The sequence below is a fragment of the Salminus brasiliensis genome, chromosome 19, assembly GCF_030463535.1.
Source record: "Salminus brasiliensis chromosome 19, fSalBra1.hap2, whole genome shotgun sequence".
Classification (NCBI taxonomy): domain Eukaryota; kingdom Metazoa; phylum Chordata; class Actinopteri; order Characiformes; family Bryconidae; genus Salminus; species Salminus brasiliensis.
The window spans coordinates 2971644-2989369 of NC_132896.1; the positions used below are offsets into that span (position 1 = coordinate 2971644).

Consider the following 17726-nt stretch of genomic DNA (forward strand, 5'->3'; position numbering starts at 1 on the left):
GTCTGGAGATGTTCCCATTCACACACAACTGTCACATTATATAACCCCTACACACACACACACACATTCCATCCCTTGTGAGCCTACTGTGTGTGTGTGTGTGTGTGTGTGTTTTGGATTAATACCAGAGGTTCTGTTTAAAACTGTTTTTCGATGTGGCCAGTGAGTGGAAGCACAAGGTAGGTGTTTCTAATAAAGTGGCCAGTGAGTGGAAGCACAAGGTAGGCGTTTCTAATAAAGTGGCCAGTGAGTGGAAGCACAAGGTAGGCGTTTCTAATAAAGTGGCCAGTGAGTGGAAGCACAAGGTAGGGGTTTCTAATAAAGTGGCCAGTGAGTGGAAGCACAAGGTAGGTGTTTCTAATAAAGTGGCCAGTGAGTGGAAGCACAAGGTAGGCGTTTCTAATAAAGTGGCCAGTGAGTGGAAGCACAAGGTAGGGGTTTCTAATAAAGTGGCCAGTGAGTGGAAGCACAAGGTAGGTGTTTCTAATAAAGTGGCCAGTGAGTGGAAGCACAAGGTAGGTGTTTCTAATAAAGTGGCCAGTGAGTGGAAGCACAAGGTAGGTGTTTCTAATAAAGTGGCCAGTGAGTGGAAGCACAAGGTAGGTGTTTCTAATAAAGTGGCCAGAGAGTGGAAGCACAAGGTAGGGGTTTCTAATAAAGTGGCCAGTGAGTGGAAGCACAAGGTAGGTGTTTCTAATAAAGTGGCCAGTGAGTGAAAGCACAAGGTAGGGGTTTCTAATAAAGTGGCCAGTGAGCAGAAGCACAAGGTAGGGGTTTCTAATAAAGTGGCCAGTGAGTGAAAGCACAAGGTAGGGGTTTCTAATAAAGTGGCCAGTGAGTGGAAGCACAAGGTAGGGGTTTCTAATAAAGTGGCCAGTAAGTGGAAGCACAAGGTAGGGGTTTCTAATAAAGTGGCCAGTGAGTGGAAGCACAAGGTAGGGGTTTCTAATAAAGTGGCCAGTGAGTGGAAGCACAAGGTAGGGGTTTCTAATAAAGTGGCCAGTGAGTGGAAGCACAAGGTAGGGGTTTCTAATAAAGTGGCCAGTGAGTGGAAGCACAAGGTAGGGGTTTCTAATAAAGTGGCCAGTAAGTGGAAGCACAAGGTAGGGGTTTCTAATAAAGTGGCCAGTGAGTGGAAGCACAAGGTAGGGGTTTCTAATAAAGTGGCCAGTGAGTGGAAGCACAAGGTAGGGGTTTCTAATAAAGTGGCCAGTGAGTGGAAGCACAAGGTAGGGGTTTCTAATAAAGTGGCCAGTGAGTGGAAGCACAAGGTAGGGGTTTCTAATAAAGTGGCCAGTGAGGGGAAGCACAGGGTAGGGGTTTCTAATAAAGTGGCCAGTGAGAGTGTATGGCAGTTGACAGCAGGCCTGTGTGGACAGACTGTGTGTAGATTGATCGTCTCACTGAGGCAATTTTCCATTCATTATAAAAGTGCACAGCTCAGAGCTGTGTGTGTGTGTGTGTGTGTGTGTGTGTGTGTTCTATACATGTGTTTGATAAGCTGAGTGACGGTGGTCACATGGCCATCAGAATCGGGTTGTGCTGAACTCGGAGCAGCCTTTAGACATCGTTCCTCAGTGTGAGGTGCGCTAAAGGGCCAGCAGGGCTGATCCTGGATCAGCTTGAGGGGGGATGAGCTGGGATTTGCTGAGTGATGTAATGAGCGATGGGGATTGGAAGCCTCAGCTGTTTTGTCACCAAATGGTGTTGACGAACGCGGGCGTTATCCAACGAGGGGAGGGGAGGGGAGTGGAGGGGAGTGTTTGGGGAAGAGAGGTTGTGATTAGGAGGTGCAGATTCAGAGAATTTCCTCTCTGAACGACAGACACAAACACCATCTGCTGCCATATTTTATAAAGAGAGAGAGAGAGTGTCAGGGGGCGATTCAGGAGACAGAACGACTGGGAGATAGATAGTGGGAGAGAGAAACACACTGATCTGAGGAGAAGAATTCATTGCCCTTTTTGTCCCTAACTTTATTCCAGAGACGAGAGAGAGAGAGAGAGAGAGAGTGAGAGAGAGAGAGAGACAGAGAGATTGGATTGGAAAGTGAGCGTGACAGAGGGGTGGAGAGAGCAGGAGACGAGAGACAGTGATAAATAAACAGACAGATCTAACAAACGAGTGTAGCCTCAGTGTCTCACACACACACACACACATTGCGTTCTATACAACAACAGACATACGCTCTATATAATAAAAACAAATATCCCCATATGTTTCATACTCTACATATGAATGACCACTACATGTCCAAATGTTTGTGGACACCCCTTCTAATGAATGCAGTCAGCTCCTTTAAGTTGCACCCATTGCTGACACAGATTTGCTCTCTGCAGCAGATAAATAAACATCATGACCTATTGACACCATGCTGCCTAATAATGCCAGGCGTGGGTATAAAGCCCCCCAGCATTGAGGAGCTGTGGAGCAGTGGAAGAACTGTGTTCTCTGGAAAGATGGATGATGATGGAGCTCCATCCAGTACTTTTGGGATGAGAAGTTGAGGAGTTGAGGATGATGAGGTGGGGGGTGATCATCATTATCCGACATCCTGACCTCACTAATGTGCTCTTGTGGCTGAATGCAATCAAATATGCAAGTGTCTATAAGTAATATGTCCCATATGTGTTGTATGTGTGTATCTGTGGTATATGTAGTAATAATACCCCCATGGCATTTTGTTGGTCCTGTACATCAGTCCTGTTTTTCCTTGTATAATGTATAAAACACACACACACATACACATACACACACACACACACACACACACACACACACACACACACACCTGCATAACCCACCGTCTGTCATCGCTTGATTGATGCTGATTAAATATGACGGATGTGTCTCAGAACGCTGGCCAGCGGCCTCCAGATTTTCAATACAACTCACAAAAGAACAGTGTGTGTGTGAGTGTGTGTGTGAGTGTGTGTGAGTGTGTGTGAGTGTGTGTGTGTGTGTGTGTGTGTACCAGAGTGCTTCTGTGTAAAGATTAGCTCTGAAATGAAAGATAGAATCGTGTCAATGACCCGTCAATCAGACTTACATAACTCCTGGGTGTAGTTTTGGGTCTTTTTGCATGCACAGGCACATGTGCACAGTGTGTGTGTGTGTGTGTGTGTGTGTGTGTGTGTGTGTGTGTGTGTGTGTGTGTGTGTGTGTTCTTTCAGTAGGAACAGAAAGTGCAGTCAAGAGAAGAAGAGAGTTATTGTTAACTTGGTTGAAGCCACTGCAGGGACAATGGAGTCCCTCAGTACACACACACACACACACACACACATATATATATATATATATATATTTACAACCTCTGATGCCCCTTTATGCAGCATTCTCCCAGCATACATGCACTCACACACACACCATGTTCTCCTACACACCTCTCTTTGATGACTCTTACACAGTATCCAGCACACACACACACACACACACACACATCGTGCTCCCTCACACACTCCTGTGGTCCTTTCACACAGATCTGCTGCTGAGTGTGAGAAACGGGTGAGAGTTGAGCTCGTTTCACCCAAACCCACCAACGGAGCAGCATTTAGCTTACCCTCTCACCCATATCTGTTTCTGCCACACACACACACACACACACACACACACACACACACACACACATACACACACACTACTGTGTGTATTTCTGTGTTTGTTTGGAGCTGCTGTACGACTGGAGTTAAATACTGCTGAGCTCCACCCTAACCCAACCACAGCTTTAAAGGGGAAGTCCACCAACTCTTAAATGTTCTAGAATAATTCAGTGGTTGGGATGTAACCAGTCAGTCAGAGTGAATTTGTTGTGAAATGGTTGATTGTAGAGAAACTTACCAACTCAGATTTCTTTACAGTGGTGGTGAATAGAACCAGGCGTCTGTCGCCATGACTACAACACAAATATAACCATTTTATTGACTATCCAGACCCACCAGTGAAGCAACCACCTACCACCATGATATGTCTTCTGATATGTAATGGAAAAAGTGATAAAAAAAAAAGTTCTGGTTCCAACTTTGGCAGCATATCTGCATACACTATATGGACAAAAGTATTGGGACATCTGCATCATTCATAGTTTCTTCTGAAATCAAGGCTGTCAAAAAGAGCTGATCCTGCTTTTGTTGGAGTGACTGTCTCTACTGTCCAGAGAAGAAGACTTTCTGCTAGTTTTTGAGTCGAGAATTGTTGTGAGGATTTGATGGATTGCATTCAGCAAAAGAGTGTTAATGAGATCAGGAGGTTGGATGGTGATTTTGAGCATCACCATCAATCCAGCATCAGAGCTACAGACATCTGCTTCCATTCACCCCCACTGTAGAACTCCGGCTCTGACTGGGTAAAGTTATCTAGAACCCACTTTGTTATCTTCACACCAACCCCCCCCATTCTGACTGACTTTGTTTATATTTCAACCTTTTAATTATGCAGAAAATTTCAATAATACATGAAGGTACTTTTAAAAACTAACTCAGAGAGTGAGAGAGAGAGAGAGAGAGAGAGAGAGAGAGAGAGAGAGTGAGAGAGAGAGTGAGAGAGAGAGTGAGAGAGAGAGAGAGAGAGAGAGTGAGCGAGCGAGTGAGCTGCAGAACTGTAAGAAAACAGAAGAACCTTCTTTTTTTTTCTTGGAAGACCATCTTGGAATGGGACACTACCAAAACAAACCCACTCACTTTTGGGAGAAGCCCAGTCTCTCTCTCTCTCTCTCTCTCTCTCTCTCTCTCTCTCGATCTGTGTGACCCATTCACTCTGTTCAGAAGTTCAGGATGTTCTAAAAGGGTTTCCAGGGATCTCCGGGTGCCCAGAGGAAGCCTGTAAGGGGGGGTTGGGACAGCTTTAGAGACCCAGAGAGGAATGTCCCTCACACAGACTGAGGGTTTGAGGTTACTGGGGTTCAAATCTCTGATCTAGCTCGGTCATCCATTATCCGTTATTTTCTCTAATGTTTGTATGTGTGTGTGAGTGTGTAGAGTCTGTGTGAGTGTGAGTGTGTGAGTGTGTGTTATGTAAGGACACAGCCACAGCTGCGGTTCCTTCCCCTGTTCCAGCCCACTCCCCCCTTCTGACGCACACAGAGCAGCTCTGACAGATTGGTGTATGAGGACAGGAGCTGAATCACTGTCCAGTCTGATCACATGTGATATTTGTGTTTCAGATATCTGGTCACTGGGCGTGATCCTCTACATGCTGGTGTGCGGCCACCCACCGTTTCAGGAGGCCAACGACAGCGAGACGCTCATCATGATCATGGACTGCCGATACACTGTCCCGGACCACGTCTCTGCGGAGTGTAAAGAGTGAGCAGAATGTCCACATACCTTTATACGCATTCACCACCTGGAACACACACGAACCGGCCATAACATTAAAACCAGGTAACACCGATGGTCCTGTGTGGCGTTTCTGGTATGTAGAGCTCTGGTCCTCAGAGCTCAGGGTCATGGGCACCCAGGAATCAGTAATTCTCTTGGAGGCCCCGCCCACCTGCTGCTAACATCAGTCTTGGTGCCAGACACCACAGCAGGACACCTTCAGAGGTCTTGTGGAGGTGACGCCACGGCGGGTCAGAGGTTGTTTTAAAGTTATGGCTGATTGGTGTACAACCACTACATACACACATAAAACCAACCCAGCATACAATATGTGTCCAAAAGTTTGTGGACACCCCTTCTAATGAATGCATTCAGCTACTTTAAGCTGCACCCATTGCTGATACAGATGTGCAAATCCAGACATACACACACACAGCTTGTCTAGTCCCTGTAGAGAAAGAAGTACTGCCAATAGATTAGGACTCCCTGATGCAGATAAACAAACATGAACCTATTGGCACCATGCTGCCTACGAATGCCAGGCATGGGCTAGAGGGGTATAAAGCCCCCCAGCACTGAGCTGTGGAGCAGTGGAAGAACTGTGGAGGGGGGATGAGGGGGAGGGGTGGTGCTCATCATCCAGCATCAAATTCTTCTAGCAGTGCTCCAAAAGCCGTGTTCCCTTCCTTCTCTTTGACCCTTGATTTTGGAAGGAACTGGAAGAAAAGTGAATGAGGAGGTGTCCAAATACTTTTGCCCTTAGTTTTTCCTGGCTCAGCAGACCCAACACTGCCTCCACCTCACCCCCAAACGCACGGAGTGAAGTGATGCAGTGATGCTCCTTTGGCGCTGAGGCTGAAAGTGCTGGAGTAAGTGAAGTGTGTCGCTGTTTTCAGGCAGTGTGTGTGTGTGTGTGGAATGCAGCTTGGCCAGCAGTTCGCCCTGCAGGATGCACTTTCTCAACACGCTGTCTCTCCGTCGCCCTTGCGCTAAACCTTACACCCACTTATCAACCTTGAGCAGGCGGGACAGGCTGGATCTGAACACGCTGTACTCCTGCTGTTTACATCTGTTTGTGCCAGCCAATTACAAACCACGGCACGCGGAGAGGAGCTGGAATCGGATGCTGTGACGGGACTGCTTAAGGGTTATTAGAGGCGACTTAGCGGCAACGTCTCGTCAGGACAGAACGGGGTCCGAGTCTTTTTTCTTTGGGTCGATGGCTGTTGTGGGTGGAATTAGAAGGCTTTCGGGTCAAGGCGGCCCGTTTTTTTCTCTACAGGATTTTCCAGTTGAGTTCAGCTGCTTTGTGAGTGTATTTGGGGTAGACTTATGAAAGAGCTTACAAAAGGAGTTGAAGGAGGTCAGGAGATGATGGGTGAAGGTTCAGAGCTGTATTCTCCTCCTCCTTTACTTTCAGACTCTTCTGTGGACACACACATTAAAGCTATAGCATTGCAAAACACAGGACCTTCCCCCTTACCTCAACTGGACCATCAGCCAAGACGTCTTTGCACTGGAGCTGTGAGGCAAAAGTACAGACGATTGCCACCAAAGATTATACCTCACCGATTAACACCGCTCAGGCGGCGATGCTTAAACCGTCACACACTCGGTAACCTTACACAGATCTGCTTTTGTGGTTTCTATCAATGTTTGTAGCAATGGGACACTTTAGTCCATGTTTCTAGAGAACAGCAGGTCACGCAGTGTTAGAAACCACAGATGCAAGTCTATTACAGATTACAGATCTACTCTTTTTAATACCCTTCACTTAAGAAGAGACAAGGAATGAGCAGGTGTCCCAATACTTTTGGCCACATGGAGTATTTTTAGTCATCTGTGCTCCTCGAGGCAGCAAGACTCCGCAAGACCTCCGAAAGTGTCCTGCTGTGGTTTCTGGCACCAAGACTAACGTTAGCAGCAGATCCTTTAAGTCCTGGAAGTTGTGAAGTGGGGGGGACCTCAGCTCCAATGAGACTAAAAAATACTCAATATGGACAAAAGTATTGGGACACCTGCTCATTGATTGTCTCTTCTGAAATCAAGGGTGTTTAAAAGAGCTGATCCTGCTTTTGTTGGAGTAACTGTCTCTACTGTCCAGAGAAGAAGACTTTCTACTAGATTTTGGAGGAGGAGCATTGCTGTGAGGATTTGATTGCATTCTGTGACAATAGTGTTAGTGAGGTTAGGATGTTGGATGACGATGATCACCCCACCTAATCATCCCCAACTTCCCAACTCCTCATCCCAGAAGTACTGGATGGAGCTCCACCATCATCCATCATTCAAGAAAGCACATATCTTCCACTGCTCCACAGCTCCTCAATGCTGGGGGGCTTTATATTCCCCCTCTAGCCCACACCTGGCATTATTAGGCAGCATGGTGCCAATAGGTTCATGTTTGTTTATCTGCTCCAGAGAGTCCTATTCTATTGGCAGTACTTCTTCTCTACAGGGACCAGGCAAGCTGTGTGTGTGTGCATCTGCACATCTGTGTCAGCAATGGGTGCATTTATTAGAAGCAGTGTCCACAAACTTTGGACATATAGTGTACCATGGCTGACCGAAGTGTGTTCGTCAGATTCAGCTGATTTAAGGTAGACCTGAGCTGAACCCAGAGTCAATTTACTCAGCTCATGTTCGGCCTGCTCTGAACTGAACCCTAAGCTGAAGCTGAAGCTCGGCCAGAAATGAATCCAGCCTTTAAAGCTTCAGCATGGGGATCAAACGAGGTTGTGGTGTTGGAGATATTTATACAGTTTGAGGGGTTTATGGCTGGGCTATTTGTGGAGAGAACACCCTGAAGCTCAGATCTCAGATGGAGCCTTGGGTCTGAATCAACTGATTGTGCAGCACACATCTGGCCTTGAGTGTGTGTGTGTGTGTGAGACATTTGGTCTAAACCACACATCCAAAATAGTGACTAGGTCACATGATCTTTACCCGGATCAAAAAACCTCCTTTAATGGGAAAATGTTTTGCGTCCAGCTAGAACACTTGTGTCCTCGGGGAGCGCTGATGCGCTTGGGGGGGCTGTTTCTCTCTCTCTGTGTTACACTCCTGAAGTTGAGCTTTCTATAAAGTGGGAGCCATATAGGATAAAAAATAATGGGTTTTAATGAGGCGCTGGCACATTTTAAATCATTTAGATGTTTCTAATATATGGACAAAAGTATTGGGACACACCTCTTACTGATCCAGATGCAGGCGTTTGATTCAGTCCCATTCCGCCCCTAGTCTTGCAGTCGCCCTTTCTTCCACACATCAGTGAAAGAACGGGAGGTTCTGAAGAGCTCACTGAACTCCAGCGTGGTTCTGTATGTAATAGGAGACACCGCTGCACCAACAACAACAAGTCAGCTGGTGAAATTTCCTCCCTCCTAGATCTTCCTCCATCAGCTGTGAGTGATGTTATTATTGAACAGTGGAAGAGTTTAGAAGGAACAGCTCACAGAGAGCAGCTCAGCCACCGAGTGTCAGTCAGACCACGTAAAGTTACAGAGCGGGGTCAGGGCCGAGTGCTGAGCTCAGAGCAGAGTGCAGAAAAGCCTCCAACTGACTCAGTAACTGCAGCAGAGCTCCAGACCTGCTGCTGCTGCTGGTAGAGCTTAGAGTAAAGGGGGACCAGCTCCATATTAATAATGCCTATGGGTTTAGAATGGGACGTCATGAAAGCTCCTGTTGGTCTAATGTGTAGGTGTCCCAATACTTTTGTCCATATAGTGTATATATAGCATAGACCTGTCCAGATTGTTGCTTGTTATCTGCTTCAGTGGAAGGCTGTAGATGTGTACTTTCCTGCCAGAAAGCAAAGCAGAGTTCACATGAGTACTAATTGGTCATCAGAGGGAGGGAAAGGGCCCAGAGTGTGGTCCCAAATTTAGGGCAAGTGAGGGGAAGGGAACATCTGGACTAATTATACTAAATTAGCCTTTGGGTTTAGTACACACACACAAACACACACATGCACATGCTGAGAGTGTTTTGGCGCCCCCTGCTGGCTGTGCTGATTACATGCTAGTGTTGGCTATTCCAGTACCGCAATGCAATAAAGCACTCAAACAGACTAAATAAATGATTGCAGTGCAGTGCAGTGCAAACACACACACACACATACACACACGTGTACACACATACACACACACACACACACACACACACACATAAACACACTCTCACGTGTGCGTCTGTCTGTATGTGTATGTGTGTGTGTGTGTGTGTACATGCACAGCACTCAGCCTTCACATTCCTCCCTTTCGCACCACCGTGCTCTGCAGGTGCTCATGAATATTAATGAGTAGTGAGATAAGCACTTTTGTTTCATTGGTTCTCTTATCACAGCCAGATGCGCATATGCAAATAGCAGTGCCTGACTGTCAACCAGGCTGTGAATATTTATCAGAACAGCGAGAGAGAGAGAGTGAGTAAGAGAGAGAGAGAGAGAGAGAGAGTAGGAGAGATAGAGAGAGAGTAAGAGAGAGAGAGTAAGAGAGAGAGAGAGAGAGAGAGAGAGAGAGAGAGAGAGAGAGAGAGAAAAGGAGAGAGAGAGAGAGAGAGAGAGAGAGAGAGAGAGAGAGAGAGAGAGAGAGTGAGTAAGAGAGAGAGAGAGAGAGAGAGAGTGTGAAAAGTGACAGGAAAAGGGAGGGAGGGGCAGCAGACGGGAGGGGGGGCATGTTTGTGAAGATGAGGCTTTTTTCTTCATTTCTGATTTATTCGTTCCGCTCTGATAAGTAAAAATAACACACACACACACACACGCACACACACACACACACACACACACACACACACACACACACACACACACACACTCACTCTCTCCATCTCCTCTTCCTTCTCCAGTCACTCGCCCTCCTCACGCTGCCCCCTGTTCATCACTCTCATCTCAAATTCAACTGTTGGTTAATATTAATAAATGATAATAACAGTGTTAAAATAAACAGCACTGCTCTCATCCTGTGCTGCCTTATCTCCTCAGTAAAACACTGATATTAGAATAAGCACTAAAGTGGTGGTGGTTCTCCATCACTGTGTTCATCATTAGAACATCTCCAAAGTTCTCCTCTCTCATGGAGTCTAGTGTTATTTAGAGTTCTCCTCAGATCAACACCTGGTTTGGTGGTAAATCAGGGCTTAATGATGGTAAATCAGGTGAGCTGCTGCTGCTGCTGCTGCTGCTGCTGATGGAGTTGATTGAACACATCCTCCACGCTGTGCTGGCTGGACTGGGGGGCGTCCAGGAGAACCCTGGAGGAACCGAGCTCTGTTCTTCAGACTAGCTCACCGACAAGATCTCACTACTTTCTTTCTTCAGAATGAGAAGCTCTTGTTTCTCCTTTTTACTGGATTCATGTTCAGCTGCTTTATCTGTTCTGATGGGATCTGGAGCTTCTACAGTAAAACCCTCTCACTGCTGAGAGATGGGGGGTAGAGGGAAGGGGTTAGGGGTCTAGAACCTCTGTACAGTGCTGTGTATATTTATGTATTTGGAAAAATAACTGAATAAGCTCTTCCTCTCTCTCTCTCTCCCAGTCTTATCTCTAGGATGCTGCAGAGGGACCCTTCAAAGCGGGCAAGTCTGGTTGATATTGAAGCCCATCCCTGGCTCAGCGGTGTGGACTCCTCGCCTTCTGGCCACAGCGCCGCCCCGCTGACCTCCCACCGCAGCCTGTCCCCCCACGAACACGAACTGATCCTGCAGGCCATGACCAGTGGCAACATCGCCGACAGGGACACCATCCAAGAGTGAGCGCAATTAGTGACGTACTGACGAAGCGAACATCTGAACATGTTAAACCTTAGAGAACTTCTAAATCTCAGCTCCTCACCCCACAATTTACAGATTAGACTCATAGCAGGTACTACATAAAAAGTCTTAAAAGATTATTAAGGCTATTAATAGTTATTAATTAGGTTGTAAACAATTAATGAGCAGTTCTGAAATAGGCTTCTCAAACGGAGCCCCACATTCCTCCATACTGTCAAAGCTCTGACGCTGCTGCTTCCTGATCTTACTGCGGGTTCTCCATCAGTCTGTGCTCTACCTGTGAGCTTCAGCAGAGCTCTGCTAATACCTGACTACAGCTGAACCCCAACAGGAGCCTTAATTACTCACTAATGATCATCTGATCAGCTCATTAACGTATGAAGAGACATATGGTTTCAGCAGTGTTGATCTTCATGTTTGGAGCTCATTAACAAATGCTGAGGTGTTTTACTGATCACCACCCCACCTCATCATCCCCAACTCCCCATCTCCTCATCCCAAAAGTACTGAATGGAGCTCCACCATCCATCATTTAAGAGAACACAGTTCTCTAAGCCTTATCACATACTAAAGGGTGTTACTCAGTAACTACAGTGGTTGGTGCGGCTGTTCTCCAGCTGTCTTTAGGCTGTTTAAGGGGTTAAATGAAATGCTTATATGTATAAAATACGATGATGTTATTTTAAGTAAACATAAAAGGTCTGGAGTTTAACAGCAGTAAATAAATATATATGTAATATTGTTCCATTTACTATAAAAATAATGGGTTTTAATGAGACGTTTTGTAATTGGTCAGTGAAAATAAAGTCATGTTGGCACACTAAATCATCTATTTCTAATTTATGGACAAAAGTATTGAGACACACCTCTCCTTACTGCTTGAAGTGCAGGTGTTTAAAGTCAAGCCTCTAGCCCTGCAGTCTACAACAAGTCAGCTTATTATATGTGTAAAATAAGATGATGGTCTTTAAGTAAATAGGTCTTACTCTGTTGGGTGAGGAGAGGATTTGGCTTCCAGTGCTCACCCTATTTCTGATTTTTGGAGACCGCAGTGTTCGCTGATCTACTGCTGCTTTATTTATTAAACCAACAAATAATCAAATGTGTGTGTTTGTGTGTGTTTGTGTGTTAGAGCGCTGGAGGCTGACAGATATAACCACATCACAGCCACGTACTACCTACTGGGAGAGCGCATCCTACGAGACAAGCAGGAGCAAAACGGCCTCACTCCAGAGCAAAGACACACACAGTGAGTCAAATACACTCCCCCTAAACACACCAGAGTGTTTTACACTGTGAGGAGCTCTGTCTAGCAGTCAAAAGTTTGAGAACACCCCCAATGTGTTTAGTAGTCCACTGACAGTGCTGTGTGGCCCAGTCAATGGCGTTCTTATTGCCAGTCAAACCTGCAGCCTCAGGTCTTCTCTTCTTGGCTGAAACTGAGACTTTCAGCTAGTGGTTGGTGGTTGGGAGACTTGGGTTCAGTTCTCGGTATGCGTATGTTGCGCTACACCGAGACATTGGGTAATGCTCCCAACACTACATTAGCCCGCCCACCACTGTAATACAAGTAACCTTGTAAGTTGTTCTGGATAAGAGCATCAGCTAGATGCTTTTAATATGAATTAGAATTTCTCCAGTGTAAGGCTGGAGAAGTGTAAGGTGAGCCACCAATCACACAATCAGCTGCTGGCTCTCAGAAGCTGGTCTACTGATGCTGGCGTGGATTTGAGTGTTGCCTGAAAAGCCCCCTTTTAAAAAAGTTTTTAGTTAAAGTTAGTTAAATAATGTCCTTAAAAAGCTCTGGCAGTAGTGTAGTGCTTCCCTGAGGTCACTACCTCAACACTATTTCAGGTTATTCACTGGACTTGCTGGAATGTGCTTAAATATCATCAAAAACTGGAAGAATTTAGGGTGTTCTAAAACTTTTGACTGGTTATAACCTGACCTGTTATAAGAGATGAAGAGTACTGGAACATACAGCATCCTGAAGTCTGTTTATCTCGTTCCCCTCAACAGGAGGCCCCTATCTGAGCCACTGGACCTGGTGGAAGGTCGGAGCCTCCAGGCCGAAACCCTGCGAGGTGCTACTTTGGCTCCTGTGGCTGCGCTAGGCTCCCTGTCTCCAGGGTTCCCCCGCCGGGGAGTGTGTGAGTCCGGTGATCTGCTGGCTCCCAAAACCAGTCGTCAAGACGGCTCTTTTGGCGATTTTGGCAGCCCGAGCTCCTGCCTGGGTCTCAGCCTCCGTTCTGTAGCTCCAGACCCAGCCCCAGCTGTGAAAAGCCTTGGAGCTCTACAACAAATCTGTGAGGAAGAAGAGGAGGAAGACGAAGGGGACGAAGAAGAGCAAGGTGAAGTTCAACCACCTAGTGAACCTATCGTGAAAGCGTCAGCAGACCCATCCTCAGAATCTTCTCACATACATTCTTCACTGTCGAAAGCTCCGAGTGGCTCAGGGCAGCTGGAGGACGGTGGGAAGTCTGGGATCCTGGCAGAGGAGGCGCTTCAAGAGGTGGAAGAGGAATGTGGCAAAGAACAGGAGTCCCAAGATCTCGAGGCTGGCACCTACAGGGAGCGTCAAGCCAAGCACACCAGCAAACTCAAGCTCAGAGAAGACAAGGAGCCTATGTCCCAGACTGAGGAGACCCACCACAATGAGCAACCAGGAAAGGAAGGACTGGAGATCACTCTTGCTCAATATAGCACGGTTTCTGACAGCGCTAAAGCTGAAGATGAGGGACAGAACGGACCTCCACCAGCACCTCGACTTGACGCTGTGCAATGTTGCTTGGGTCAACGGGAGCCCTCCAGGGACACTCTAGAGGACAACAACAACACCCTTTCCAAGCCAAAGCTGCTGGACAAAGGCGTGATCTCGGCCCCCTGCAGCTCACCACGGTCTTTGCCCAAGAACCACTGCGTGGACCTGGGTCCGGATGGGGTGGAGATGCGCAGGATGGGTGGGGAGGGTGAGAAGATGGAGGAGACCCAGACCAAACCTCAACAGGGCCAGCGGGTATCAAGGGATGCCGGCACAGACATCAAGAACAAGAATGTGAACCTGCGAGATCGCCTGTTGCAGTTTCCACTCTGTGAGAAAGCCCTGTCCTTCAACATTCAGCCCACCTCCAAAGAAAAACTGCTTCCCTTCGCACAGTATAACTGTTGCCATGTGCTATAGGAAGAGAGAGAGAGAGAGAGAGAGAGAGAGAGAGAGACATTCTGAAAGAGAGAATGAGAGGAACTGTGAAAGAATGAGAGCGAGCCTCTCCCTTTCCCAAATTTCCATTCCCAAAAGCCGTCCAGACCTTCTCCGGCATCAAATCATGCTAGCTTGTGGATCAGGTTCTTCCCATTACCCCTCCCTTCTCAACCACCAGTAGTTTTTAAAAGACACTGTATGTGTTCTCCCCTCTTACTGTGACCTCAGAGGTGCTCTGGCTACACACAGAAAACGCCCAATCTACTTATCGTACACCCGTAGCTGCCCTCACCCCCCCGAGCCAGCGCTCCCTGCTGCTTTCCCGTGTGGCGGCTAACCTCCTAGCGCTGCTGTGTATATAAACACCTGTATCTACTGACGCCACTCGCTGCGCTGTGTGCTATCTCAGTGACCTTTACTAGAACTAGAGTATGTCTTGCCAGTGTAAGAGCCCCCTGTTTAATACAGCCGCTTGTTGTTTTGCACTGTAACAGCTTCTCCTGAGCAGATCTTCACCTAAAAAAGATGTCAAGACGTTAGAGCAGACGTTAAAGAAATAATTTGATCACATGCTCACATGTAAAAATGAAATATACTGCAATATGGTGTTGATTTTTCATTTTTGCACTGGCTAACATGGCTAGAATCAGTTGGGTGGTTGAACTATTTCCTTAACAGCGCTTTAAAAACCCAGACGGAAAGAGTTCCAAATTTGGCTGAAGCTAACTCCAGTCTGAAACTAGGCTAGATTTCCTAAAAGCCTCACAGCATCACCATCACCTTCAAGTGTTAGATACCATAGAACAATCAGCGTGATGCTGGGAAACCTTTGGGAACTGCAGTTTGGCTTAGTTTATGGAGAACTTGCACCGATCAGCCATAACATTAGCACCACTGTCCTGATAATGAGTATGCCACCAAGGCATGGACTCCACGAGACCTCTGAAGGTGTACTGTGGTATCTGGCACCAATACATTAGCAGAAGACCCTCTGTCGCCAGTTCTCCGGTTGTCCTTCCTCAGAGCACTTTTGGTAGGTGCTGACCACTGCATACTGGGAACACACCCTAAAGTCAAATCCTTATTTGTCCCAATTGTCCTGCTTTCAAGAGCGGACGGCTCACTTGCTACCTAATATGTCCGTCCACCCCTTGACAGAAGCTACTACAAAGTTCTTCACTTGTCGGTGGTGCTGAAGTTATGGCTGGTTGGTATACGTCAGTGTAGAAAGGTGCATGTCATCGGCTCTATGGCATCTGTCCCGTTCCACTGGCCAGACTGTAAGCGTTGGGTCATAGTAGGGCCGGGATGCATGAGAGGCAGATCGAGCATTTAACTGTTTGGGAGCACGGATACGAGAGCATGCTACATTAGCACAGCTTGGACTAGCTTGGACATTAGCGCCACGCTACCTGGGTTGACCAAGGAAAGGCTTGGAATATATCTAAGATACATTTTTCCAAGGAAAAGGACTTGAACAGAGAACTATGGCTATAGCGAAAGACTTTCTATGAAAAGGACATTGCCCGACGAGAGAAGACTGGTCTTCCTGAAGCTATTTTTTGATGATTTTTTTTTTTTTCAGATGATTAAATGGTAATTCTTGGAAAGGTTATGGGATTCTTATCATATCAGAGCCTTATTAAGGGTATGTTGGAAACATGGTGACATAAGACTTCATATCACTCATTGTTTTTATTGTTTTGCATTGAATTTTATTTCATTTTCTTTTCGTTTTTACATAAGAGGACCTTCTCGAGAGAATGGAACAGCTTGGTTGTATAATCTTGAACATTAATCTTGACTTTATTGTTTGGCCTCTGGGCGCATCTTGACTGTTGAGCAGGCAGTCTCGCAGTATAAGCTCTTGGACACGTCTGGTCATGTACAGTGTGTATATATTCTTTTGAGCATGTGTGTTGCTATCTATGTATATGCTATTAACATGATATTGTGTTTGGACTTAACATAGCGTTTGATAAACTAGCTCTACCCCTCCTCGTCATGAGATATCTTACAGTGAAGGGAGCACAAAACATTCCTCTAAAGGAGATTGTGAGATTGTAGAAAAATGTTTAGGCACACTTTCAAAAAATCGTACATTCGTCTCATGTAACAGGTGGGGGGGATTTTGTGTGCTAAATGAACAAGGCTACGCGTAGCACAAGTTTTCTCTTAATACAGCAGTGTTTTGACCTTGGTTGGGTGTTAAACTGCATACACCTAAACTTGCCAGGGTTGTAAATCAGCATCATCCAGAAGTATACCTCTGAAAATAGCCCAAATCCACATTGTCACTTTGTCATGGTAGCTTTTTTTAAGAGTGGTGGCTATTGGTCCTCTGGTACTCTCAGTGATGTGTACGTGGCTGATTCGGTTATTCAGATGTATAAAGGACACTGATACCTTTCACACATGATCAAATCAGTCTTGTGAGTTTACTATTTCTGTCGCACAGCTGAAATACAGGTGCAAACTCATTTGTGGTGCACTAATACCCACCCTTAAGGACCACAGATAAGCTGAACAGCAGAGTCAGAGAGTTATGCTATAAAGCACTGAACTCTTTGAGGAAAACCTAATGGGACAATACTGAACATCTCCAACAGCAACTGAAGCATATTTAGGTTCTGTGTTTAGATACACTGTAGAGAAGCTCGTTGTTATGAGCAAAACATCGGCATTCACGTCCAAGGTCTTCACAAATCTTAACTTTTACCGGGGTCTTCAACCATATAGTGTTTCAGAGTAGAAGAAGCTTCAAGATCAGGTCTCCTTCAAGCTAGGTCCATCAATGATGGTCATCACTGGTACACTCCTAATATGAAAGGTGGCTAAATGGTTGTTTGGTAGGGTCTGTACTTTTAAGGAAGAACCTCTCAAGTAGGACCATTCAATGGAAGGTTCTTCCGGAAACCAAAGGTGATTCTTCTGTGCAGTGATTCAAATAACCTGGTCTGGTCCATTTGGCTCCCATTATCGATAGATGGATCATGTAGACCAAGCGCAATGTCTTATTCATGTTCCAAAGAGAACATAGGTCTTAAAGAACCATTCAGAAACCGTTTAGAGCAATTCAAGCAATTGGTTACATCCAGAACACTACAAGGCACATTAGTTATGAAGACAGAACCTGATCTTGTGCTCCTCCTACTCAAAGATGAATTTCAGACTATACGAGAACTAAAAATGTGGAAAAGCAGTCAGACTGTACAAATCACCATCACCATTCTTCACTCACCCCTCACTTGTTTTTCTGTTTTCTCATTTGACTCGGGTCTTACGTTGACCAACCAGTTGGAACCGCTCCACATGGGAGAATGACAGCTGGATATGTCTATAGTCCCATTGACCCTTAAAACTATGACTCTGTCTCAATGAGATTAATTTATTTTTGTATTTATTTATTAAAACAAATTAAACCAAATGAGCATTTGTC

At 46.0% G+C, this 17726-nt stretch overlaps 1 protein-coding gene across 1 annotated transcript in view; it reads left to right on the forward strand.

Moving 5' to 3' along the window:
• snrkb (SNF related kinase b) overlaps nt 1–17714 on the forward strand; it is a 39759-nt gene extending 22045 nt beyond the window's left edge. Inside the window, exons 3-6 of the mRNA XM_072663052.1 lie at nt 5159–5300; nt 10851–11063; nt 12218–12334; nt 13105–17714. Coding sequence (XP_072519153.1) covers nt 5159–5300; nt 10851–11063; nt 12218–12334; nt 13105–14266 — 1634 coding nt within the window. The 3' untranslated portion in view covers nt 14267–17714. The remainder of the gene's footprint in view (nt 1–5158; nt 5301–10850; nt 11064–12217; nt 12335–13104) is intronic.
• The last annotated feature ends 12 nt before the right edge of the window (nt 17715–17726 follow it).